This window comes from Salmo trutta, chromosome 11 (genome assembly GCF_901001165.1).
Source record: "Salmo trutta chromosome 11, fSalTru1.1, whole genome shotgun sequence".
Lineage (NCBI taxonomy): Eukaryota > Metazoa > Chordata > Actinopteri > Salmoniformes > Salmonidae > Salmo > Salmo trutta.
In genome coordinates, this window is record NC_042967.1 from 4,021,318 (window position 1) to 4,046,272 (window position 24,955).

A 24,955-nucleotide genomic window follows, 5' to 3' on the forward strand; every position below is an offset into this window, starting at 1 on the left:
GGAAAATCCTCAGCAACAAAAGGGTGATAAAATTAAGATCCAACATCTGTATCTGGCAACCCATTTCTCTGACTCACATTCGGCAACCAGATGTGCAAAATACATAATATATCATATTAACGCTGTTTGTTGAAGTTGAATTGTATGCCCTTGGATGTGACGGATATCTATAGCCTACCCTTTCTCATGCATTTGTGAAAGAATATTGTCCCATGCATTTAATGCCATAATTTAATTCCAATACTGTATACAGTATGTGCCATAATTTGAATACATTTTCCATCTCCTTCAATACTGCTAAGGATCAAACCCTTATTTTCAATTTCCGCCTAAAATGACATTCCCAAATCTAACTGCCGGTAGCTCAGGACCTGAAGCAAGGATATACATATTCTTGATACCATTTGAAAGGAAACACTTTGAAGTTTGTGGAAATGTGTAATTAATGTAGGAGAATATAACACATTAGATCTTGTGAAAGATAATACAATCAATCAATCAAATGTATTTATAAAGCCCTTCTTACATCAGCTGATGTCACAAAGTGCTGTACAGAAACCCAACCTAAAACCCCAAACAGCAAGCAATGCAGGTGTAGAAGCATGGTGGCTAGGAAAAACTCCCTAGAAAGGCCGCAACCTAGGAAGAAACCTAGAGAGGAACCAGGCTATGAGGGGTGTGGCTAGTCCTCTTCTGGCTGTGCCGGGTGGAGATTATAACAGAACATGGCCAAGATGTTCAAATGTTCATAGATGACCAGCAGGGTCAAATAATAATAATCACAGTGGTTGTTGAGGGGGCAACAGGTCAGCACCTCAGGAGTAAATGTCAGTTGGCTTTTCATAGCCGATCATTCAGAGTATCTCTACCGCACCTGCTGTCTCTAGAGAGTTGAAAACAGCAGGTCTGGGACAAGGTAGCACGTCTGGTGAACAGGTCAGGGTTCCATAGACGCAGGCAGAACAGTTGAAACTGGATCAGCAGCACAACCAGGTGGACTGGGGACAGCAAGGAGTCATCAGGCCAGGTAGTCCTGAGACATGTTCCTAGGGCTCAGGTCCTCCAAGAGAGAGAGAGAAAGAGAGAGAGAGAATTAGAGAGAGTATACTTAAAGTCACACAGGACACCGGATAAGACAGGAGAAATACTCCAGATATAAGAGACTGACCCTAGCCCCTCGACACAAACTATTGCAGCATAAATACTGGAGGCTGAGATAGGAGGGGTCGGGAGACACTGTGGCCCCTTCCGACGATACCCTCGGACAGGGCCAAACAGGCAGGATATAACTCAGCCCACTTTGCCAAAGCACAGCCCCCACACCACTAGACGGACATCTTCAACCACCAACCTACTATCCTGAGACAAGGCTGAGTATAGCCCACGAAGATCTCCCCCACAGCACGAACCCAAGGGGGGGCGCCAACCCGGACAAGAAGATCACGTCAGTGACTCGACCCACTCAAGTGACACACCCCTCCTAGGGACGACATGGAAGTTGTCGAGGGTGCAAGAGAAAGACCATAATGCACTATTCCAGCCCAGGCACAATTTAGATTTTGGCCACAGGATGGCAGCAGTGTATGTGCAAAGTTTAAGACCGATTCAATGAACCATTGCATTTCTGTTCAAAAGACTGTGTGCCTAATTGGTTTATTAATACATTTTCAAGTTCATAACTGTGCACTCTCCTCAAACAATTGCAGGGTATTCTTTCACTGTAATAGCTACTGTAAATTGGACAGTGCAGTTAGATTAACAAGAATTTAAGCTCTCTGCCCATATCAGATATGTCTATGACCTGGGACATTTTTTTGTTACTTACAACCTCATGCTAATCACATTAGCCTACGTTAGCTCAACCATCCCGTGGGAGGGGACACCGATCCCGTAGAGGAATAATACCTACCCTACCATCAATTTGAATTTAAGTCAATGCATATTTCACATTCAATGTTAAACATAATCTGAATAACTTTAGGCTAAGTGTGAATACATGAATACCTTCCCCTCTACCTCTATTCCTTACAGGAGTTTGTGTATGAAGTTCCACACGACCAGCTGGCGAAGAAAACCCTGGAGATCTCCGTATGGGACTACGATCTGGGGATGAGCAACGACTTCATAGGTAAGAGAAAGGGGGAGTGAGTGAAAGGAGGAGAGGAGGTGGAGAGCTAGAAATATAGCTAAAGAAAATAATTGTTATAGAATTTGGGCGTGCGAGGAGGAGAGCAATGCGTGCCACAGTGTGATGAGCAATGACGTCATAGGTAAAAGAGAGGGAGGGAGCAATGACGTCATAGGTAAAAGAGAGGGAGGGAGCAATGACGTCATAGGTAAAAGAGGGGGAAGGGAGTGAAAGGAGGAGAAGAAGTAGTGAAAGAAAGGAAGAACTGAAGAGGGGGATGAAATGAAAACGAGCAGAAAAGAGGGAAAGAACTGTATGTGGAGAAGCAAGAGCATTGGGAAATGAAAATGAGAGCGACAGAAAGGAATCCTCAAACCCTCGACGGGGTGACACGTCGGATTCACACTGCTTTGTGAGGCACTAAACGGCTCTGACAGGGCCCGGCGTACTGTATATCACAGGAGGCAGGCGCTTCGGAGCGGGGGAGCGAGGGAGTGAGGGAGAATCAGTGGGGAGGCAGCTGGGGGAGAATGGATTGCCTCCCAGGGAGCTGGAAGGCCTTGAGATCAAAGTGTTTTACTCCCGTCTGAAGGCTCCCTGTAACAGGCTGAGTCTCTCTCTCTTTCCGACTGTCTCCCTAGTGCTCTATCTCTCTCTCGCTCTCTCTCTCTCTCTCTCTCTCTCTCTCTCTCTCAACTCACACTTTATCCCAGGCCTGCTCTCTCTTTCACACGCACACACACACACACTCAATCTCTCCCTCATGCCCTCTCTCTCTCACCCCCTCATGTCATCTCTCTCTCATGCTTTTTTCTCTCTCACTCTATTTCTCTTCCCCTCTCAAGCTGGGGCCATAATGTTTGTGTTATTACCCACGCCAGAAGAGTAGGGGGAAAAGGCCATCGCTCTAACACACTGGTCCGGCTAAGACTGTTATCATTATGGTGTAATGGCCAACATACACAACGGCCTAAATCTGTTAGCACTGCGGGAAATGCCTGTGATCCTGGGAGAGACAGGAGGAAGGGGGGAAAGAGAAAGGGGGGAGTGACCGAGAGGGGAAAAAAGGGATAAGACGGATAGAGCAGAGGGAAAAACAAATGCGGTGTCAAATACTCTCTGTAAAGGTCAGGAAGAATGATGGAAGAAGACAAGGAGAAGGGACAGAAAAATGAAAGAAAGAAATGGAGTAATTATGGAAGGAAGAGAGATGGGAGGATAGACGGCGCGAGAGTAGCAGTGTCCCCCCCCCCCCCCCTGATTTGTGGGAGCAATTGATGTGCGGACTGGACCTCTCATTTTGCACAAAGACAGAGGTGTCGAGGAAGGAGGAGAAGGGGAGGAATAAAAGAGAGAGGGAGTGGGATGGCCCCCCGCCAGGTCCTCCCTCATCCGTCTCATCCCATCCCTCGGTGTTTCTCTCTCACCCTTCTTTCTCTCGTCCCACGCCGCGTCACACTGTCGCCCGCCGTTTGTCACCCACACCCCTCCGGGCTCAGGGAACACGGTATCGCAATCTGTGCATGTGTGTGTGTGGGGGGGGGGGTGTCAGGAAAGGGAAGGGAAAGGAGAGAGGGAATTGGGGGTACGTGAGTGGCCTAGAAAAACTCAGCAAACTGGTCGTGTGTGTGTGTACCACTGTGTGTGTGTGTGTCTGTGTTTGGGGGTGGCAAGAATGAGAAGGGGTCATTAGGAAGGTATGTGAGAAGAGTATGCAAACACACTTGCTCTCTGAAACTTGGGCGCTACGAGGGGGCGAGGTGTGTTTGCGCACGTACAATTACACACATCCCACTAGGCAAACCACTGGTTGAATCAATGTTGTTTCCACATCATTTCAATGAAATTACGTTGAACCAACGTGGAAAAGACGTTGAATTGACGTCTGTGCCCAGTGAGATGTGTGTGTGTGTTTGTATTTTTTTTTACTTGTGAGGACTGCGTGTGTCTGTGTCTTGATATGTGTCTGTCTGGTTCTTAGGGAGTGTGAGTTAAGTAAGGGAACAGTATTACCCTCCCTCACCCCTCTCACTGTATCTGAGTTTAATGCCGAGGCTTAGTGGGGCCACAGATGAGCTACTGAGAGTGTTTGAGGTGTTGTGAAAGCCGGCGTCTGCAAAATACTGTGTTTAAAACGTCACACTCCATCAACTATGCAATCACAGCCAGGAAAACCACTATCTGTCTGATGACCCTCCCAGGGATGACTCTCTTTCTCTCCTCACCTCTCTCTCTCCCTATCTGTCAATTTATCGCTATTTATCAATTCCCCCCCCCCCCTTTCTTAATCTCTCCCCTTTTTATTTCTGTTCTCTCTCTCCTTGTGTGTCTCCCTGTGTGTTTCTCTGCGGGTCTGCGTGTCTCTCTCTCTCTCTCTCTCTCTCTCTCCCTTCCACCTTCTACCTCCCTCTCTCACAGGTGGAGTTGAACTGGGCATAAATGCTAAGGGAGTGAGGCTGAAACATTGGTTCGAGTGTCTCAAACACATCGGCAAGAAAGTCGAGTACTGGCACACTCTCACGCAGCAAGGAGCCCCTCCGGAGGTCCCCCCGCAGTGACTGACACACACACACTTTATCGCAATTATTAAATGATAATCAATGAACGGTGAAGAAAGAAAGAAATGATAAAGTAATAAAGTAATAATAGTGATAAAACATGCAATAATGATACGGATAATGATGATACAATAATGATACAAATAACAATAGTGGGTAATTTTCCCAATTCAGCTTTTTTTCTAAGTAAATACATTTGTGAAAATGTCCCTCATTGAAATGTTTAATGTGAAAGTGCTGACAAATTTGACCTTATCCCTCAATATTGTGAAGTCACTTGCATTTCAGTCATTCAAATGTACATGAATAGCGTAGAACCTTACTTGCACTGTAACTACAATACTGGAACAGTCTGTAAGCACCTTTTGGCCCATTGCCCAACAAGGTCTCGTTATGAGCGTTGTAATCGCCAGGTTGTTTCTACTAGGGATGTAGTTGAAAAAGGTGGGTAAGAGATGACTGGCATCTAGCAGCGCTAATGCTAACTGCTTTAACTGTTCCAGGAAGTATGGGCAACTGCATACTTGGTGTGTCTCTGAAAGTGGCCGTGGCGAATAAAGTGGGTGGATCGACAGTAACTTGTAACTAGGTAACTACTTCCCACACCGTTGCGGGACAAAAGTGCTTAGCGAGGGGAAGCGAAGGACACTGTTGTCCCGCTGTTGTTGCCGTTCATGCCCTCCCTATTGAGTAGACCGTATCAATGTGACACCTAGATAGTTCTCAATATTTGTTATGTATTGTGTAGGTTGCTATCCTACTTGAAATAAAATAATGAGAGGGAAAAACATGGCCACGTTAGCTACTGCTGGCGACACAGCTGATACAGCTGCCCAGTGGGAAGCACCCTCAGGTTTGCAGACACCTCGATACAACGGTAACGGTGCACTAGTCATTCTCACTGGCTTTACACTCCTCGTGCGGCCCAATCAGCCACGCAAAACGTTCTTTAGCGCCAACAAATCTGCCTAATTAGCTGATTCGCTTTCCATAAACCCACTTGTGTTGATCCAACCACTTCTTTTGTGTTCTTGTGTTGATCCAACCACTTCACGTCCACTTTCAGACACACTCCACGTATGCAGTTACCCATGACTCAGTTCTAGCATTAACTGTGCCAACAGCACTAACAGCGCTAACAGCACTAACAGTGCTAACAGTACTAACAGTGCTAACAGTACTAACAGTGCTAACAGTACTAACAGCGCTAGCAATGCTAACAGTGCTAACAGCGCTAACAGTGCTAACAGTACCAACAGCCCTAATAGTGCTAACAGCGCTAACAGTGCTAGTGCTAATTTAGCGTAATAGGTGTGAAAACAGTTTTCACCAAGGTGCGTTAACAGCATTAGCATGTGTTTACCTTCCTCTGCATCCCTGATTTACTTCGAAAGTACACAAGTGATGAGGACAAGTTGGATAAGTCACCTGCTATAGATTTTTTATTATGGTGGTTGTCGCTCTGATGAAAACTGCCACACCATAGTGTTAAAGCACAAAAGGATCCATCTGACTGTACTGTCTTTGTGTACTTGTCCGATGTCTTGTCCGATGTCATATCCTCCTGTGTGTATGTGTCTTTGTGTGTGAGGGAGTTTTTGTGTGTGCATACATTTTGCATACAAATGTCTGTGTGTGTTTTAGTGTCTTTGCGCGCGTGTGGGTTTGACTGTAAGTGTGTCACGTCCTTCTCCTATTGTCTCCATCTATGAACCCTGAAGCATGGAGCTGTGAAGAAAGACAGAACAAAAGAGACGAGACTCACTCCTACAGTACGAGACTCACTCCTATGTTCCCTGGATGTCCCCATGGTCTAACAAACTGATGTCCTATCACATGTGCAACAGTATGGCTGGCAGTCCAGTGAGTCACTTTTCCTTGGTGACAGTCACACAAGATAACCCTCAGTCTGAATTTTTCTCTGACCCCTGCTCTGTGCCCCTTGACCTTTGAATTTTAGTGAATTGAAAGCTAGAGAGCACAGAGAGATTTCTGCGGCAGTCTCAAACAAACTATAGCCCCCTACTCTAAAGAGGGGTTATCAGAGGTTATCAAATACCAACTATTGGGTGTGCAGGCTTTTGCTCCAGCTCCAGCCTAATGCAGTCTGGACAACAATAAGTGTCATCGGGTGTGTTCATGTTGGGCTGGAACAAAAGCATGCACATCCCAGTAGCTCTCGAGGACTTAGAAAGTTTCCTCCTAGTTCTCTGCGCCCTTACACTAAGATTTTATTTATAAATGACTGGATTTTTTCAATTTCGGTGAGTCTCTTGTAGACATTCAAATGTTCCATCTTGGAGAAAAAATAAGAAAAAAAACTATTAGTGTGAAAAATATAGCAAAAACTCCATCTGTAGCCAAAGGAATAGGTTCATTTGACATTTGATCAATGTCTAAGAGGAGGAATTCAAAACGTGTCTAGGTCTAGGAGTGTCTAGGTCTAGGAGTGTCTAGGTCTAGGAGTGTCTAGGTCTAGGAGTGTCTAGGTCTAGGAGTGTCTAGGTCTAGGAGTTTAGGGAACTATGCGAGAGAGACTACCCAGGCTGTTTTTATGAGAGAGGACTACCCATGGAGCTTAAAACACTACCATGGGTTGGTAGGACCACAGAGACCCCGGGGATGGACAACATAGACCCCCCCCCCCCCACCCTCTGATGGATTTCCCCAGAAGAAAGAGAGATTGGCTGTGATGAATTATACTCAGCATGGCAACAATTCCTCCCAGAGGCTTGACCACTGGACTGTGTGGACAATCATGGACTAATGTACATGCAGGATCAAAGGATACCGACACAACGTTTGTGTGTGTGTGTGTGTGCATGCTTGCAAGTGTGTGCGCGTTGTGTACATGTGTGTGTACGTGTTCATGCATTGAATCTCAACACACTCATGGACACCCCACTCTCCCCACCCTCCCTTGCAACAAATAAAACACTGGCATAAAGTAGACAGTGACCTCTCACCATGGGTTCCTTCACCAGAGACAGACCTCGAGGGGTTAACCACCCTAAGGACAGAGGCCCAATCCTGTGGCCCCTGGCTACAGTTTGGATACCTTATAGTTCCAACGTTGGTCCACTAAAGCACACTATTACCCTGTTCACATTACTGAGCCAAACACAGCCAAGTCAAGCCAAGCTGTACTGCACTGGCCTGGTAACTCATCTACTGTAGTTGCTTGAATGAAAAAAGGACAATGTGAAAATAAAATATCCAGGCCAGCACAGTATGGTTTGGGTCAGCCCTGTAGTGTGAATTAGACATCTCAGTCAGTCAACAGTTTCCTGGACTTTTTCTTACTTTCTAATCGTTGTCTGGGATCTCCGTGTTTGTAATTCTGTACTTGGACAAAGGTGTGAATGAAGGCATCTTGACGGATAGCAAAAAAACAAAGACGATTCAACACGGCAAGAGGTCAAATGTGACCCGGCTCATGGATTGTCAAAGCTAGGGACTGAACTCTGAGACAACGAGTGAGAAGTTCAGCTCGTCTGGTGTTTTTGTGGTCACCAAGAACACACGTTGAGGGACCTTGACAAAGATGGTGGTAGAGTGGAGAGGGCGGAATCTGTTCTTCTCTATGCACACCAACGACGACACAGAAAGCCTCTCCACGCGCAGCAACAACAGTGAAATTGATAATCAAATGATAAACATCTCCGATGTCACTACGTGATATGTTGTCAAAGATGCATTCATGGGTTTTTTTTGTATGTAATACTGAGTATGTATACAACGGGTGGGTCTAATCCTGAATGCTGATTGGTTAAAACCGCATTCCAGCCGGTGTCTATTCCACAAGTTACTTAGTATGTATGTACTTCCCTCTCCGGGATATTCCTTATCATGTGAAGCCAGGCTTGGACTTGGAGATATTTATTATCTTGCCTAGGTGATCTGATGGTTTATTTTCACTCAGATTCTCTCTATCTCTGCCTTTTTACTTGTTGTCGGTCAAGCGAACTCGACTTTGTTCATCGTGTGACAAAAACAAACCATATGCATCATAACCATTCTAATAAAGAATTGCATGTGTAATGATTGTCATATATATGCATATGTAACTAACATTATAACTAACGTTGATCAATGTCAATTTCTTTATGGTTGATATCATTGACATGGTATCATCAATCAAATCTGTTAGAGCTATCATCGCTGATGTGTACTCGTTGGTTTGTAATTTATTGTTTGTAAAAAAAAAAGGGATAATTCAGGGTAAGTTGCTCAATTTTATGCTTTACTCGGTCCGCAGTTGCTTTTAAACCTTTATCGTCAGGGAATGGGGAGACAGGGTGGAGGGGGAGGACTATTGTTACAGCATCCCTGTGTCCTCACTGACGTAATGGCTATCTCTATGTGGGACATACGGTGTGATTGCCATCTTGTGGTGAGTTTGTGAAACTACTTTTGTTTTTAAATAAACTGAACCCGTTTCGGTGACTTACTGTGTACGTTGTTGGACAGAAGAGTGATTTAAATAGCACATTTGTCCAAAAAGATGCCCATACCACATGTGGAGAGATGTCAACGTTTATTTTTTGATAAGTCATGCATTTTGTGACAACCTATAGCAAGCCCTCCCAAGTATTTATTTTTAAACACTTTGACAGTCATTCAATGAAGTTACAATGAACATGTAACTATATAGAATGAAGTTGTTCTTTTCTTTTGCAAACATGGCTTTTTTTCTATATGCATGCTACCCTCTCTCTCTTACTCCTTCTCCTACGGCTCGGTCACTCGGCCCACGAACAGTGGGGCCTTGGCCTGGTCGCTCCACAGTATTATCAGGAAGGGCCTGAGGGCTGAGAAGGAAGAGAAGGAGCGGGAGAAAGCGAGGGAAGTGGCCGCCCCAGCCTCCACACCTTCCTCCGTCAGGGTGAGGAAGGCCCGGTGGCGGGCTTCCGTCAGGAGCAACTCGTTGTCGGGGTAGAGGCCACACAGGTTGGCGCTGTCGAACAGCTCCGACAAACCTAAGGGAAGAAAGAGGCGTGGGAGCAAGAGGAGGGAGATATGGAGAAGGAGAGCGAAGAAGGGCAGAAGGATAAAGAGAAGGTAGAGGGAGATAGAAGAAAGGGAGGGAGAGAAGTGAGAGAGGCAAATCAAGAAAAGCCAGAGTTGTTGGTTTAGGTTGACTTAGAACGACCTGGGGAAATCCATTCCTGCTTCTGGATGAAGACATTTTTGTTGTAGCCAAGCACAAACATCTGGTTCAACCAATCAAGGGCTTGGTGGTTAGTTGAATCAGGTGGCTACAACGAAATGCACAGTCTTATAATTCGAACAGTCAGGCAGCAGGTAAGCTAAAAGACAGACAGACACGCATACAGACAGACCTATCTTCCTGAGCAGGGTGTTCATCTCGGTCCAGATGTCCAGTTTGATTTTGGGCAGAGTGACCTCGGTGGCCTGGGGAGACACCTGATTCATCTGCTCCACCATCTGGCTCACTGCCTTGTCCGTCATCTTCCCCTCCACCAATTGCAGGTCTGAGAGCTTGGTAGTGGGCGGGAGCAAGAGGAACAGGCTACTTGCACCAGAGAGAGGGAACATCGCCACCTATGGGTGATAGACAAGGTCAGAATGTTACGTAGATTGTGTGTGTGATTGCTTATAGTGTATCTGTGCATGTAAGTGTGGGTGTGTGTAATCAAAATGGTTACCTGTGCCTTCACTGCCGGGACATATTGCACAGCCAATTTGTATTTGGCACTGTAGAGGACAGGCACCTTCACAGTATCACCATTCAGTTTCACAAATGGAAACTTGTTGGATTTTGCATCAAATTTCATCTTCCATTGACCTGAAACAGATATTTTTATAATCCACATACTCCATATCCGCTAAAATAGACTATATCCTATCAGATAGATTGAGCATCGGTGCTTACCAAGAGCTTGCTTTGATCACACACAAACACAAACACAAACACACACACACACACAGGATACTGACCATTGAAATACACAGCATTGAGGAGTAGCAGTTTGGTGTGGGCGGGAACAGAGTCGACCAGCTCTTTGATTTTATTATTTGTCTGCTTTGCAACCCAACTGTTGATCATTTCCACGTTTACCTCACTGCTATTGGTCAATTTGACTGGATCCGCATCGTAGAACTGCATGGATTGGTTGGTAAAGGACTCACTCAACTTCATATCTGTGGGGGGAGAGAGAGGGACAGACAGACAGACAGACAGATAGACAGACAGTGAGTTAAGGGGGGATGGCGACTCATGATTAAATTGACAATATACGACGAGAATTCGAAATTATATGTGGAGAACAAGCTATAATTATCATGAGTATTAATTGTGCTCTGGTAGTACTGGGGTTGTAGTAGATCTGGGAGGCCATCTTCAGTGTGTCCTGAAGTTTCAGCTTCAGTTTTTTCATCTCGGAATGAACACAGAAGAAGTCGTGAGACAGACAGAGAGCCGTCTCCATGTCTCTCCTTGTCTTGCCACGAGCCCCTAATATGAGAGAGAGAGAGAGGATGATACAGTATGTATTTTACTTGGCCTTTCATGCATCAATCATTCAGTGAGAGTTTATATCAAGAGTGTTGCTTTTTTTCAAAAGAACTGAGGTCTAGAGTATGAGTGCAGTTGGACAACCCCTCCCCATGTTCCATTTTAAAGAAACCCCACCCTCTCTTTCTTACCTAGTAACAGGTGGGTTAACACCCCGCTGATGCTGATTGGAGAGAAGAGCAGGTTTTGCATGGGCTGTGATTGACTGAGGTGGGCATAAAGCTTCATGGAGAACTCATTGAGGGATTCTCCTAGCATGGCCTCCCACGACCTGCTGGTCTCGTCCTGACACGATTCCCAGGGGGTCATGAACCCAACGCAGGAGTAAGGAAGAACGGTGGGCGTGGCTAAAAGAAATGGCAAACGATGATTATAATTTCAACAAATCAAGAGCGTGACAGTGTCTTGAACATTGCAGGTGAGAGTCTAACATTTGGGCATTATGGCTATTTGGAACCAATTGATGTTACATTTGCGAATTACACCAATTTAACAAACGTGTATATATATGCAAAAGTTTGAGAGTGTAATGGAAGAAGAAGAAGAAGGTTAGCTAAACGTACCTTCCACAATTAGCTCAATTGTATTAAAGTTGCTGTTGTCTCTGCCCTCTTCAGCTGTCTCACAGTAGTATATGCCGGCATCCTCCATTTTGACCGCACTAAGTGTGATTGTCATATCTTTTTCAAGGGGGCCAAAAAGCCATTCTAGTCTGTCACCATCCACCATTTCTCCAGTCTCTGCAGGATTCAACTGCTTCCGTGTGCCGTTCGTCATTCCTTTATCATATCTGTACCAATGGACCAGGTCTTTGCTGGATGGTGGGCGATCACAAGGTAAATTCACAGTGGACCCTTCGTTTACTTTGAGAATGTAGCTGCTGGACACTGGAGGGACAGAGACCAAGATGAAAGACAGCACAACAGTAGAAATAATTTCTGGAGCCAACCTCAAAATGCATGCAAAGTTTGCTGACCTGTAGAGTTTGCTAAACTGCAACAAAAGAATTGCCCCATATTTCACCAGTTTTTAAGAATTACAATCTATGAATACACTGAAGTTCTGGGGCTGTATGTTTAAATCGACTGAATGCCTTATTCATTGTGATCTAAACCCTCTTGTCATGACTTGCCCTTTAAGGTAAGGATCATAGGCGCTAGATTGCCCCCCCCCTTCTCTCTCCTCTCTTCGCCAAAACTCCATCATCCAAAAGTGGGGAATGAAACAATATTTCTGTAATCCAAAGAGTTGGAACGGTCCGTGGTATATAAAGAACAATTATGTCAGATCAGTTGTGTTTTGGGATCTCATGAAGGACAGTATAACAACCTAACTGTATCTCTGAATGTATATATTTCCCAGTTGTCAGGGTCACACCCAAATGTTGGGGGAACTTATATGATTAAATGTGAAACTATTTGTGAGAAGATGTAATCTGATGTTAGCCTTGTTTTTCATATGAAGTCTTAACCAGTCAGTGACCACACCCACGTGAGCACAGACATTACGACAAAATGAGGGAACGCCCCTTTTTCCTAGAGTGCTTAACTTCTATGGGCTAGGTGGGACGCTAGCGGGACACAGCCAGTGAAATATCAGGAAAATTCAAAAACAACAAAATGTCATAATTCAACTTTCTCAAACATATAACTATTTTACACCATTTTAAAGATAAACTTCTCGTTAATCTAACCACATTGTCCGATTTCAAAAAGGCTTTACAGCGAAGCAAAACATTAGATTATGTTAGGAGAGTACATAGACAAAAATTATCACACAGCCATTTTCCTAGCAAGGACATGTGTCAATAAAACCCAAAACACAGCTAAATGAAGAACTAACCTTTGACGATCTTCATCAGATGACACTCCTAGGACATTATGTTACACAATACATGTATGTTTTGTTCGATAAAGTTCATATTTATATCCAAAAACAGCATTTTACATTGGCGCGTGATGTTCAGAAAATGTATTCCCACCAAAACGTCCGGTGAATGTGCACATCAATTTACAAAAATACTCATCATAAACGTTGACAAAATATATAACAATTATTTAAAGAATTATAGATAGACTAAACCTGGATGCAACCGCTGTGTCAGATTTTAAAATAGCTTTACGGAGAAAGCACATTTTTCAATATTCTGAGTACATAGCTCAGCCATCACGGAGCTATTCAGACACTCGCCATGTTTGGGGCAACCTAAACTCAGAATTAGTATTAGAAATATTCTCTTACCTTTGCTGATCTTCGTCAGAATGCACTCCCAGGACTGCTACTTCCACATGAAATGTTGTTTTTGTTTGAAACAATCCATATTTATGTACAAATACCTCCGTTTTGTTTGTGCGTTCAGGTCACTATCCAAAGGGTAACGCGCGAGCGCAGAACAAGAGACGAAAAGTCAAAATGTTCCATTACCGTACTTATAAGCATGTCAAACGCTGTTTAAAATCAATCTTTATGGTATTTTTTACGTAAAATTGCGATAATATTCCAACCGGACAATAGCATATTCATTCAAGAAGAAAAAGAAGGAGGGGCGCGCTCGCGGGACCAAGCATATCCAATCCCTTTGTTGCCAGGCAGACCACTCAGAAACTGAGCTCCTATTATCTGCCCAGTGACAGGAAAATGCTCAAACCACTTTCTGAAGGCTTTAGACAGCCAATGGAAGCCTTAGGAAGTGCAACGTCACCCCACAGACACTGTAGCTTCGATAGAGAATCAAAAGAATAACTACAATTCTCAGACTTTCCACTTCCTGCTTGGAATTTTCTCAGGTTTTTGCCTGCCATATGAGTTCTGTTATACTCACAGACACCATTAAAACAGTTTTAGAAATGTCAGTGTTTTCTATCCAAATCTACTAATAATATGCATATTCTAGTTTCTGGGCCAGAGTAGTAACCTGTTTAAATTGGGTACGTTTTTCATCCGGCCGTGAAAATACTGCCCCCTAGCCCAGACAGGTTAAATAGGACTCGTGACAAAATGTACATTAGGCCACCGAGACCGACAGCGTGAGCTGAAAGGTACGGAATGGCTAGAAACTCTGAAACTTTCATCAGAGAAGAAGAAAATCTCAACAAGACCAGACATCACGAGAACCAGACATCACAAATGGTTAGACTCTATAGACCAGCTATGTGCAGCGCCAGCTGAATACGTTACAAATGGTTCAGAAATCTACAAAACTAAAGACTACACATCCACAGTCTGCAGCTGTATATGTAAAATAGTCTAGGAAACTCGACCGAAGACGAGACAAAGAACAATTTCCTCTCACCACCCTATTCTAAGGAACAGAGCCGCTGGACAAGCTACGACTGCAAAGGACATGGTGACCTCTGGTGGACAACCAGAGACTTTCTGTCGACTGACTCTCCAGAAAATGGACCGGCAATTTCAACAGAGAGACAAAGGCATACAATTGTAAATATGTACATTGCAATTATTTTTGAATGAACGGACCGTTCATGTGCAAAGTTTTAGCATTTCCATGAGCATAGTTATCAGCTGTATGTATGATAGTGAAGTCCTTTGTCTTTTCTCCCGCTCTTTCTTACATGCCTCTCCCTTTTCATTTTGTGTAGCAAGCCGTCATATCGGTTTATTACCCTAGGGACCTTTCATTGCTTTATGTAGTAATCAATGTGTAAGCTATTCTGTTTTTGTTTATGTATTTCTGTGTGATTATTTAGTTAGTTAGTAAATAAAAATTAAGCCAATTTGTATATAGCTTTGATTCATCATTTATGCTAGGGTTCGTGCAGATATCCAAGGATTTTGCGACATTCAGAATGAGACTGATAGAAGGTAACAATTAATTAATGACTGAAATGTAAGAGATCTTTATATCTATGAGCGTTAATTCGAAAAACGGTAACTCGTTAAATAAACTTTTTCCGTGGTGCCCCAAGATTGGTAATGAGTAAATTGTTACAGGATTCATTTAATCATCGTAATAATTGAACATAGTTAATCGAGTTGATAAAACAATCGTCATAACATCAATGATAGCCAAGACATGACACTCTGCTAAAGTTGTCGTCCTATTTCTCTTCTCAACATAGACTTGAAGATGAATTACTAAGTATAAAAATGTAGGCACTCTGTAAGAATAATGAAAAGTGAACCAGTGATTGAGTTTGAACTTGTAACATGATTAAAAAGAAAAATGTAAAAATGAAGTGGAGTGTCTATTTCAAGAAAGGCCTACATCACGTCACAGGCAGTTGTGATGAAAATAGGTGACAGTATGTCCTCACCATCAACCTGAACTATGTGGACTTTTTGCAACTCCATATCATTCTGCTTGATCACACATTCATATTCCCCCTCGTTGGCAACACTGACAGGAGAGATTTCCAGATAGAAGCCATCCTTGGAGAGCTTGAGTTGCTCTGAGGATTCTGGGTAGTCGGGAATCGGGGAGTCGTTGTATTTCCAGGTGATCTTAGCCCCAGCAAAGCTTTGTTGGTTTTGGCCGGGGAGACATGGGAAGACCAGGGTGGAGCCAGGTACACCTTGCAGGACCCCAACGGAGGAAGAGAAAAGCTGGATAGAGAGACAGAGATGGACAACCAAACAAGAAGGTGGAGGCAGTAAGGTACATGAGGTGTCTCTGCGCCACATTAGCATTTGTCCTAAAAAACAGCGTTTGATATTACAAAACAAAATGGGCCAGTTTCCCAGAACCAGATTTAAGCCTACACTCCTGGGCCCTTATTCAAAAAGTGTCTTAGAGTAGGAGTGCGGATCTAGCGTCAGGTCTGCCCTGTCCATATTATTATATTCATTATGATCTAAAAGCTAAAACCGAACAGCAATCCTACTCTTTGTAAATGCAGGCAACGGACCCAGGACTAAAAAGCATTTTCAACAGAGATTCTCTGTTTAGCATGCTTTTCAGTCCAGGAGTGTTCTTAATCTTTCTCCAGGAAACTGGCCCTTTGTGTTTACCTCAAAGACAAGCAGGAGGGAGACACACGATAGGACTGAAATCCCCATCTAGGGAAGATGAAGAAAGATAGAGGGGGAGAGAAGAGGTAGGAAGGGATGGCGGGACACAGCGGGCAAAGGGGCAGTGGGAATGAAAAAAATCAATAGAACAAAAAAAACAAGACTGGTTTGGCACATATTCATGGATTCTTTCCTAATCCGATTGGTCATTCACTCATGCTCTATATCTCAGTGCAACAAGCTAAATATTAGACATGGCATTTGCAGTTATAACAACATAGACAAGCAATATCAGAAATATTATTTCTAGAGTAACTAACCATGATATCCCTATGACAGTAGGCCTATCGTGATTGAGTCATTGGTAGGTCTTTAAAAAGGCATCTAAAAAGTTTACTCACACTGCAGGTCACTTTCAAATATTACAGCATCAGAAATAGTCTGAGGATGATGATGATATATTTTCTCAACTGGAAAAAAAAGGGTTCACCTACTGCGTGTGTTCAGTATGTGTGTGTCCTTCCCTTCCCTCCTCTCACCAAAAATAATGACTTATCTGTTTATTGTTTGATTAGTGGTCTTGTGTGTTTGCACTTTGTACGGGCTGATTTACCGAAAATCACATGGTTATTTGGCAAAAGCTCCCATAATACACTGAACAAAAATAGCAACGCAACATGTAAAGTGTTGGTGGTCCCATGTTACACGAGTTGAAATAAAATAAAATGCAATGTTCCATACGCAGAGGCTTATTTCTCTCAAATGTTGTGCACAAATATGTTTACATCCCTGTTAGAGAGCATTTCTCCTTTGCCAAGATAATCCATCCACCTGACAGGTGTGGCATATCTAGAAGCTGATTAAACAGCATGATCATTACACAGGTGCACCTTGTGCTGGGAACAATAAAAGGACACTCTAAAATGTGCAGTTTTGTCACACAACACAATGCCAAAGATGTCTCAAGTATTGTGGGAGCGTGCAACTGGCATTCTGACTGCAGGAATGTCCACCAGAGCTGTTGTCAGGGAATTGTATTTGAATTTCTCTACCATAAGCCGCCTTCAATGTCAGTTTAGAGAATTTGGCAGTACGTCCAACCGGCCTCACAACTGCAGACCACGTGTATGGCATTGTGTGGGCGAGCGGTTTGCTGATGTCAACGTTGTGAACAGAGTGCCCCATGGTGGCGGTGGGGTTATGGTATGGGCAGGCATAAGCTACGGACAACTAATACAACTGCATTATATCTATGTCAATTTGAAAGCACAGAGATACTGTGACGAGATCCTGAGGCCCATTGTTGTGCCATTCATCTGCCGCCATCACCTGATGTTTCAGCATGATAATGCATAGCCCCATGTCGCAAGGATCTGTACACTATTCCTGGAAGCTGAAAATGTAATTTATAGAGTAACTAACTAGTTCTTCCATGGCCTGCATACTCAACAGACATGTTGCCCATTGAGCATGTTTGGGATGCTCTGGATAGACACGTACAACAGTGTGTTCCCGCCAACATCCAGCAACTTCGCACAGCCATTGAAGATGAGTGGAAAAACATTCCACAGGCCACAATCAACAGCCTGATCAACTCTATGCAAAGGAGATGCATGAGGCCACACCAGATACTGATCCATGCCCCTACCTTTTTTTAAGGTATCGGTGACCAACAGATTCATATCTGTATTCCCAGTCATGGGAAATCTATAGATCATATCAAATAAAATGTTATTTGTCACATGCGCAGAATACAACAGGTGTAGACCTTACAGTGAAATGCTTACTTACGCTCTTAACCAACAATGCAGTTTTAAGGAAATACCTAAAAAAAAGTAAAAGATAAGAATAACAAATAATTAAAGAGCATCAGTATATAACAATAGCGGGGCTATATACAGGGGTTACCGGTACAGAGTCAATGTGTCAATGTGCAGGGGCACCGGCTTTGAGGTAAATATGTACATGTAGGTAGAGTTATTAAAGGGACTATGCAAAGATAATAACAGAGAGTAAGCAGCAGCGTGGGGGGGAGGGGGGGGGACAATGCAAATAGTCTGGGTAGCCATATTTGATTAGCTGTTCAGGAGTCTTATGGCTTAGGGGTAGAAGCTGTTTAGAAGCCTCTTGGACTTAGACTTGGCAATCCGTTAACACTTGCCGTGTGGTAGCAGAGAGAACAGTCTATGACTTGGGTGGCTGGAGTCTTTGACAATTTTTAGGGCCTTCCTCTGACACCGCCTGGTATAGAGGTCCTAGCAGGAAGCTTGACCCCGGTGATGTACTGGGCCGTACGCACTACCCTCTGTAGTGCCTTGCGGTCAGAGGACGAACAGTTGCCATATCAGGCAGTGATGCAACCCGTCAGGATGCTCTCGATGGTGCAGCTGTAAAACCTTTTGAGGATCTGAGGACCCATGCCAAATCTTTTCAGTCTCCTGAGGGGGAATAGGTTTTGTCTTGCCCTCTTCACGACTGTCTTGGTGTGCTTGGACCATGTTAGTTTGTTGGTGATGTGGATGCCAAGGAACTTGAAGCTGTCAACCTGCTCCACTACAGCCCTGTTGATGAGAATGGGGGTGTGCTCGGTCCTCCTTTTCCTGTAATCCACAATCATCTCCTTTGTCTTGATCACGTTGAGGGAGAGGTTGTTGTCCATGCACCACACGGTCAGGTCTCTGATCTCCTCCCTATAGGCTGTCTCATCGTTGTCGGTGATCAGGCCTACCACTGTTGTGTCATCAGCAAACTTAATGATGGTGTTGGAGTCGTCCCTGGCCGTGCAGTCATGAGTGAACAGGGAGTACAGGAGGGGACTGAGCACGCACCCCTGAGGGGTCCCGTGTTGAGGATCAGCGTGGCGGGTGTGTTGTTACCTACTTTTACCACCTGGGGCGGCCGTCAGGAAGTCCAGGATCCAGTTGCAGAGGGAGGTGTTTAGTCCCAGGGTCCTTAGCTTAGTGATTAGCTTTGAGGGCACTATGGTGTTGAACGCTGAGCTGTAGTCAATGAATAGCGTTCTCACATAGGTGTTCCTTTGTCCAGGTGTGAAAGGGCAGTGTGGAGTGCAATAGAGATTGCATCATCTGTGGATCTGTTGGGGTGGCATGCAAATTGGAGTGGGTCTAGGGTTTCTGGGATAATGGTGTTGATGTGAGCCATGACCAGCCTTTCAAAGCACTTCATGGCTACAGATGTGAGTGCTATGGGTTGGTAGTCATTTAGGCAGGTTATCTTAGTGTTCTTGGGCACAGGGACTATGGTGGTCTGCTTGAAACATGTTGGTATTACAGACTCGGACAGGGAGAAGTTGAAAATGTCAGTGAAGACACTTGCAGGTTGGTCAGCGCATGCTTGGAGTACACATCCTGGTAATCTGTCTGGCCCAGGGGCCTTGTGAATGTTGACCTGTTTAAAGGTCTTACTCACATTGGCTGCGGAGAGCGTGATCACACAGTCGTCCAGAACAGCTGATGCTCTCATGCATGTTTCAGTGTTACTTGCCTCGAAGCGAGCATATAAGTAATTTAGCTTGTCTGGTAGGCTCGTGTCACTGGGCAGCTCATGGCAGTTCTTCCCTTTGCAGTCTGTAATAGTGTGCAAGCCCTGCCACATCCGACGAGCGTCGGAGCCAGTGTTGTACGATTCGATTTTAGGGCAAAATGTATTTATTTAAATTTCCTTATTTCCTTATGTGAGCTGTAACTCAGTAAAATCTTTGAAATTGTTGCATGTTGCATTTATATTTCTGTTCAGTATAGTTTATCTTTGTATTTTTTTTATAGTTATGTATATTCATCTTGATTAACATTGATAAGGTCAACTTTTTAAAAATATACATCAATTTAATATTTCTGCGTTCCGCTTGTTGTTACGCAATAAACATAACATGAACGAATGAAAATGAACAAACATGAACGAATAAAAATGAACATTCGTGTTATTTTATGGATAATACATTTTTCCCTTATTAATAAGTACATGATAAATCGACATTGCAAGGCAGCGATCGATTAGTAGAGCCTTTTTATTTGGGCGTATTAGAAATCCGAATACGTTTCACTCAGTCATGTCCAATCGGAAACCGGATGCATAAGGAAAGTCTAAAGTTTTGGGAAGTTTTTGCAGTCAGTATTGATTCGTATGACATATTACAAACAAAGGCTTAGAGCAAATAATGTAATTATGTGAACGTGCACATGGAAACGTGAAATTTAAGTCAAATCGCCTGAAAAAGAGAGTAAGTTTATTCCTTATATAATTTGCTAGCCGTTAGCGGAGCAGTGCAACCTAACAATGTAGACATAACCGATAAAGTAGCTATTAAAAGTTGCTTTTAAATGTTTCCAATAATTATCTCATAAAGAGCTTCAGATAACAATGTACGTTGACGTAAACGCATTTGTGTTTATTAGTTAGCAACGTTCTTTGTTTATGTTGTTTCTACCACAAAGCTAACGTTTTTCAACCGGATAACGTTACTAGTATGCCGCTTAATGTCCTTATCTACGAAAGACGTGTTTGCAAGTCGCAGGGTTAGAGGGTACAGTGGAGATGGAGTTGTAAACAATTTGGTTCATCAAAGATTTACGCAAGATCTGTTTAATTCAGATGAATGTTACAAATACGAAAGGGAAAAAATTAAATAAATATCGCTGAATTTTCTTTGTTGAAAACGACATGCAGCCTAAGCTTCAATGTGGTTAATCATTAACCCAAAGGCTGGCTGTATGATTTCGATTTCACACGTCGAACTGCTAACACAAGACGAGTCCACTTAACTATTAGCTTAACTATAGTCCACTATAGCTATTAGTTTAGCCTAGATCAGAGCCATATGTTGACATCCACATATATGGCCCTTGGATAGAAAATCTGCTTTTGTACCTTTGATTTTATTTCCATTGTTTGCTGAATTTCCCCCTCAACCCACAGTGTATAATATCAACCAAAGCAGCGGCAAGGTGTGAGAGTATTGGCAAACGCCAGCTATGGAAACGCAGTTCAGCATCGATGACGCGTTTGTGCTGGAGGGAGAGGATGAAGGGGTGTCTGATGGAGAGAAGGAAGGATGGAAGGGCAGAGAGAAAGACAGAGAGGGGGGAGAGATGACATTCGGTCCCCTGTCCTTTGCCAAACCCCAGACTCACTCGCCCTCCGCTGTGGCTGGCTCCCCCGACCACAGCAGCAGTCTGAAGTACCAGGTGATGCCCCATCATACACACACACGTATAGATGTAACACACACATAGAAGTGATATCAGGGTGTGATGATGTGTGGTGGTGACCTATCATTTTTCTCTTTCTCTCTGCTCGCACAGAATCTGGAAAATGAAGACGTCTTGGGCAGCAGTGGCAATTCCTCTTTCAATAACTTCTTCAAAATCAGGTTTGTCTTCATTGGCGTGTTGTGATTGCGTCTGGCATTACCTAGATAAGAATGGCACCCTCGATTGTAAATGTTTGTTCATAATTTTCTATGATATCAATAAAGATGTTCAACTTTCAATTTTTTGCCCCCCTCAGTGATCCTGCGACTCTGTCTTACTGCAGCTCCCAGTGGTCGTTCAGCACTTTGAGTTCTGTCACCCAGCTCTCTGCACACTGCTGCGGGTAATTAACCACGCACACAAACACAAACAGTCATTCACAAGAATGCATTACACTGAACCACGCCCACAATATTACACAAGATCAAGGATGTACTCACACACACTCTCAAACACCCACAATGACTGACGAAAAACCCTGATGTTTTCCTCAGGTGGACGTCTCACCCTCTGGTGAAGAAGAACAGAAGAGTGGTCCTCGCCTCATTCCTTCTCCTCGTCACTGGAGTTGGTAAGTCACACCATCTCTGCTGAAGAAAAAAAACATCTCCCGTGATTCTCCTCCAACAGTGTTTTTCGCCAATCCATTCCTGGGGGAACGCGCAAGGTGTGCACATTTTTGTACCAGCCCAGCACTAACACACTTGTTTCAACTAACCAAAGGCTTGCTGATACATTGAATCCTGTGTGTTATTACTAGGCTAGGAAAAAAATGTGCACACAGCCCAGGAATGGGTTGGGAAACGCTGCAGTCTAACATTTAGTTTGTGTACGGCGGTTTATATTTTATAGATGTCTTGTTTTTTACCACCCATTGTAATGCATTCAAGGCACTGAACTTTGCCTTGGAATAATTCCTCTTTTGTGTTTTCATTTCTATTGTTAGTTATCTTGAGAGATTGCCTTTTCATAAAATGTCCATGTTTTCTTTCTCTCAGCTCTCATTTTCACTGGGGTCGTAATACAGTTGAATCCGGATGCAGGTAAGAAAGAGATTCAGTGAATGTGGGGTGTGTTGTCAAATATCAGTGAAGATGTCTGTATTCTTGGTTGTTGGTAGTCCTTTACTGTGGGCTTTGACAAGGTATCTTTGACGTTTTCCACAGGTGTCTCAAGTGCCATTTTCTTCGTCCCTGGATTTCTTCTCTTCATTCCTGGGGGTATATAGTGCTCTTTACCTTGACTTGGTTGTATTGTCAATGTATTTCATGTTTCACACGTCTTTCAGCCTTTTCTCCTGTCTTTTTAATCATAACGTCTGGACAGTGCTTGTGGGTGGGAATGTGAACTTAAACAGCCCTGTAATGGTCTGTAGAAGTCCCTACTGTCACAGACTTATCACTGTGTATGTTGATACAAGTAATCTGCAGATTAAATATGCACAGGCATTACAAAAGCTTTACAGTTTACATATGCATTACTATGGCTTCATATGTTTACTACAGAAATGATTAAAAGAGTGTGGTAATTGTTTTCTCTCATTTTCCCTCAGTGTACCATGTGATTTACATCAGTTGTGCGGTTCGGGGAAGAAGAGGCTTCAAGTTCTTCTACTTGCCCTATTTTGAAAAATGACCCATTGCACTACAGCTTTTTTGTCCAATTTTGAGAATTGTACTTTTTTCAATTATGTAACAAAGATGTTTTTTCTTATTATGTCAAACCTTTTTATCCTGTCTTTATACTGACCACTACTGCAAACTCAACCACTTTGTGCCTCGATAGCTTCTTGCACATCCTGTATGAAAGAGAAGGAGTCTGATTTGCCCTGCCTGTGTTTGTCATGTCTCGTGAGTAAATAGTGACTGTGAAACTACAATAAACCTGTTTTTTTGTATATTACTTTTAAAAGGTCTCCTTGAGTCAGTGTTTGTTAGTAGCGCTGCTGTTGGATTAATGCAAACCGCATGGGAATTTTAGGACAGCTGTGATGCGGTCGGTGCCGAAAGTATTAGGTATTTCTCTGATGTGTTTGGTGGGGCCACATACCCAAGATGTTAATGACTGGTATGATGAGTATTTTTGCTCTGCGTGCAAGAGTATAAAGTGTTTTGCATTGCAGTGTTTTGGCAACTTTTGGAACAGTGCAGTGTTTTGGCTACTTTTGGAACAATAAGCATTTGAAAAGCATAATGTTGGTGTGTAGGGAAAACTTAACCACATCAATGTAAGAGAAGAGTGGAGAAAAATAATCAACGGACAATCACATTTTCATGATTGTGGACTTCAGGAAACAGCAGAGGGAGCACCCCCCTATCCACATCGATGGGACAGCAATGGAGAAGGTGGAAAGTTTTAATTTCCCCTGCGTACATATCACCGACAAACTGAAGTGGTCCACCCACACAGACTGTGGTGAAGAAGGCGCAACAGCTTGTCACCTAAAACGCGTACAAACTTTTAGATGCACAATTGAGAGCATCCTGTCGGGCTGTATCACCGCCTGGTACGGCAACTGCACCGCCCACAGCCACAGGGCGGTGCGGTCTGCACAACGCATCACTGAGGGCTAACTACCTGCCCTCCAGGACACCTATAGTACCCGATGTTACAGAAAGGACAAAAATATGAAGGACGACAACCACCCGAGCCATTGCCTGTTCACCCCGCTATCATCCAGAAGGCGAGTTCAGTACAGGTGCATCAAAGCTGGGACCGAGAGACAGAAGCTGTTTTTCAATCTCAAGGCCATCAGACTGTTAAACAGCCATCACTAGCACAGTGAGGCTGCTGCCTCCATACAGACTTGTAATCACTGGCCACTAATAAATGGAACACTAGTCACTTTAATAATGCCACTTTAATAATGTTTACATGTCTTGCATTACTCGTCTCATATGTATATATTGTATTCTATACTATCTATTGCATCTTAGCCTATGCCGCTCTGACATTGCTCATCCATATATTTATATATTCTTATTCCATTCCTCAGATATTTGTTGTGGAATTGTTAGATATTACTTGTTAGATATTGCTGCACTGTCGGAACTAGAAGCACAAGCATTTCGCTATACTTGCGATAACATCTGCTTGCTAACCATGTGTATGTGACCAACACTACTTGATTTGATTCAACTGGTAGAGGGTAATCTCACTTTTATTAAAAAAATTCTATTCAAAATACAGATCAACAATTTACATTCTTACTTCATACAAAACAGAATGCAGGTATTAAGGAGAAAATATTGGAACAAACAAAAAATATTTAAAGAATGAACAATTCTAGTGCAAATGTATTCACTCTGAAAAAAATCTTATTGTAATGATTTAGGAAAATGTTATTATTGTTATTGTTCACAAGGGTTAATGTTTTAATAAAATAGTTAAATTCAATCAAAAAAATAATTTTGGTATAGATTTTTGGAATTTTTGTTTGTGTATGAAGTATTTGGCAACAAGAATAAAAAAAATTCACAATCATTTCAGTGGT

The 24,955-nt window shown here is 43.3% G+C and overlaps 3 protein-coding genes across 7 annotated transcripts in view; 2 read left to right on the forward strand and 1 right to left on the reverse strand.

The window, feature by feature from the left end:
• The window catches only part of LOC115202106 (double C2-like domain-containing protein beta), a 45,457-nt gene extending 36,316 nt beyond the window's left edge, over nt 1-9,141 (forward strand). The window contains exons 9-10 of one of the 2 annotated variants that reach the window (XM_029765995.1): nt 2,032-2,128; nt 4,547-4,630. In XM_029765995.1, coding sequence (XP_029621855.1) covers nt 2,032-2,113 — 82 coding nt within the window. In that variant the 3' untranslated portion in view covers nt 2,114-2,128; nt 4,547-4,630. Of the gene's footprint in view, nt 1-2,031; nt 2,129-4,546 lie in introns of both variants that reach the window. The other variant, XM_029765994.1, reaches the window with a different exon arrangement.
• A 65-nt stretch (nt 9,142-9,206) lies between these two features.
• LOC115202105 (plasma protease C1 inhibitor) lies at nt 9,207-16,761 on the reverse strand. Of its 3 annotated transcripts, none has more exons than XM_029765991.1 (10): nt 16,513-16,531; nt 16,193-16,240; nt 15,499-15,787; nt 11,788-12,111; nt 11,356-11,571; nt 11,021-11,164; nt 10,648-10,851; nt 10,356-10,495; nt 10,029-10,251; nt 9,207-9,665 (listed from the first exon to the last, which is right to left on the reverse strand). In XM_029765991.1, exons 1-10 carry the CDS (start codon nt 16,513-16,515, stop codon nt 9,418-9,420), a joined length of 1,839 nt encoding a protein of 612 aa, XP_029621851.1. In that variant the 5' UTR covers nt 16,516-16,531; the 3' UTR covers nt 9,207-9,417. The 3 variants fall into 3 exon arrangements, with proteins under 3 accessions (XP_029621851.1, XP_029621853.1, XP_029621852.1); XM_029765993.1 differs by lacking the exon at nt 16,513-16,531 and adding an exon at nt 16,687-16,761 and having other exon boundaries at nt 9,418-9,665; XM_029765992.1 differs by lacking the exon at nt 16,513-16,531 and adding an exon at nt 16,594-16,742 and having other exon boundaries at nt 9,418-9,665.
• Nucleotides 15,707-23,373, forward strand: LOC115202107 (transmembrane protein 134-like). Of its 2 annotated transcripts, none has more exons than XM_029765997.1 (8): nt 15,707-15,839; nt 21,128-21,396; nt 21,514-21,581; nt 21,719-21,805; nt 21,957-22,033; nt 22,461-22,505; nt 22,629-22,682; nt 23,015-23,373. In XM_029765997.1, exons 2-8 carry the CDS (start codon nt 21,184-21,186, stop codon nt 23,095-23,097), a joined length of 627 nt encoding a protein of 208 aa, XP_029621857.1. In that variant the 5' UTR covers nt 15,707-15,839; nt 21,128-21,183; the 3' UTR covers nt 23,098-23,373. The 2 variants fall into 2 exon arrangements, with proteins under 2 accessions (XP_029621857.1, XP_029621856.1); XM_029765996.1 differs by lacking the exon at nt 15,707-15,839 and adding an exon at nt 20,246-20,432.
• Nucleotides 23,374-24,955: the final 1,582 nt, after the last annotated feature.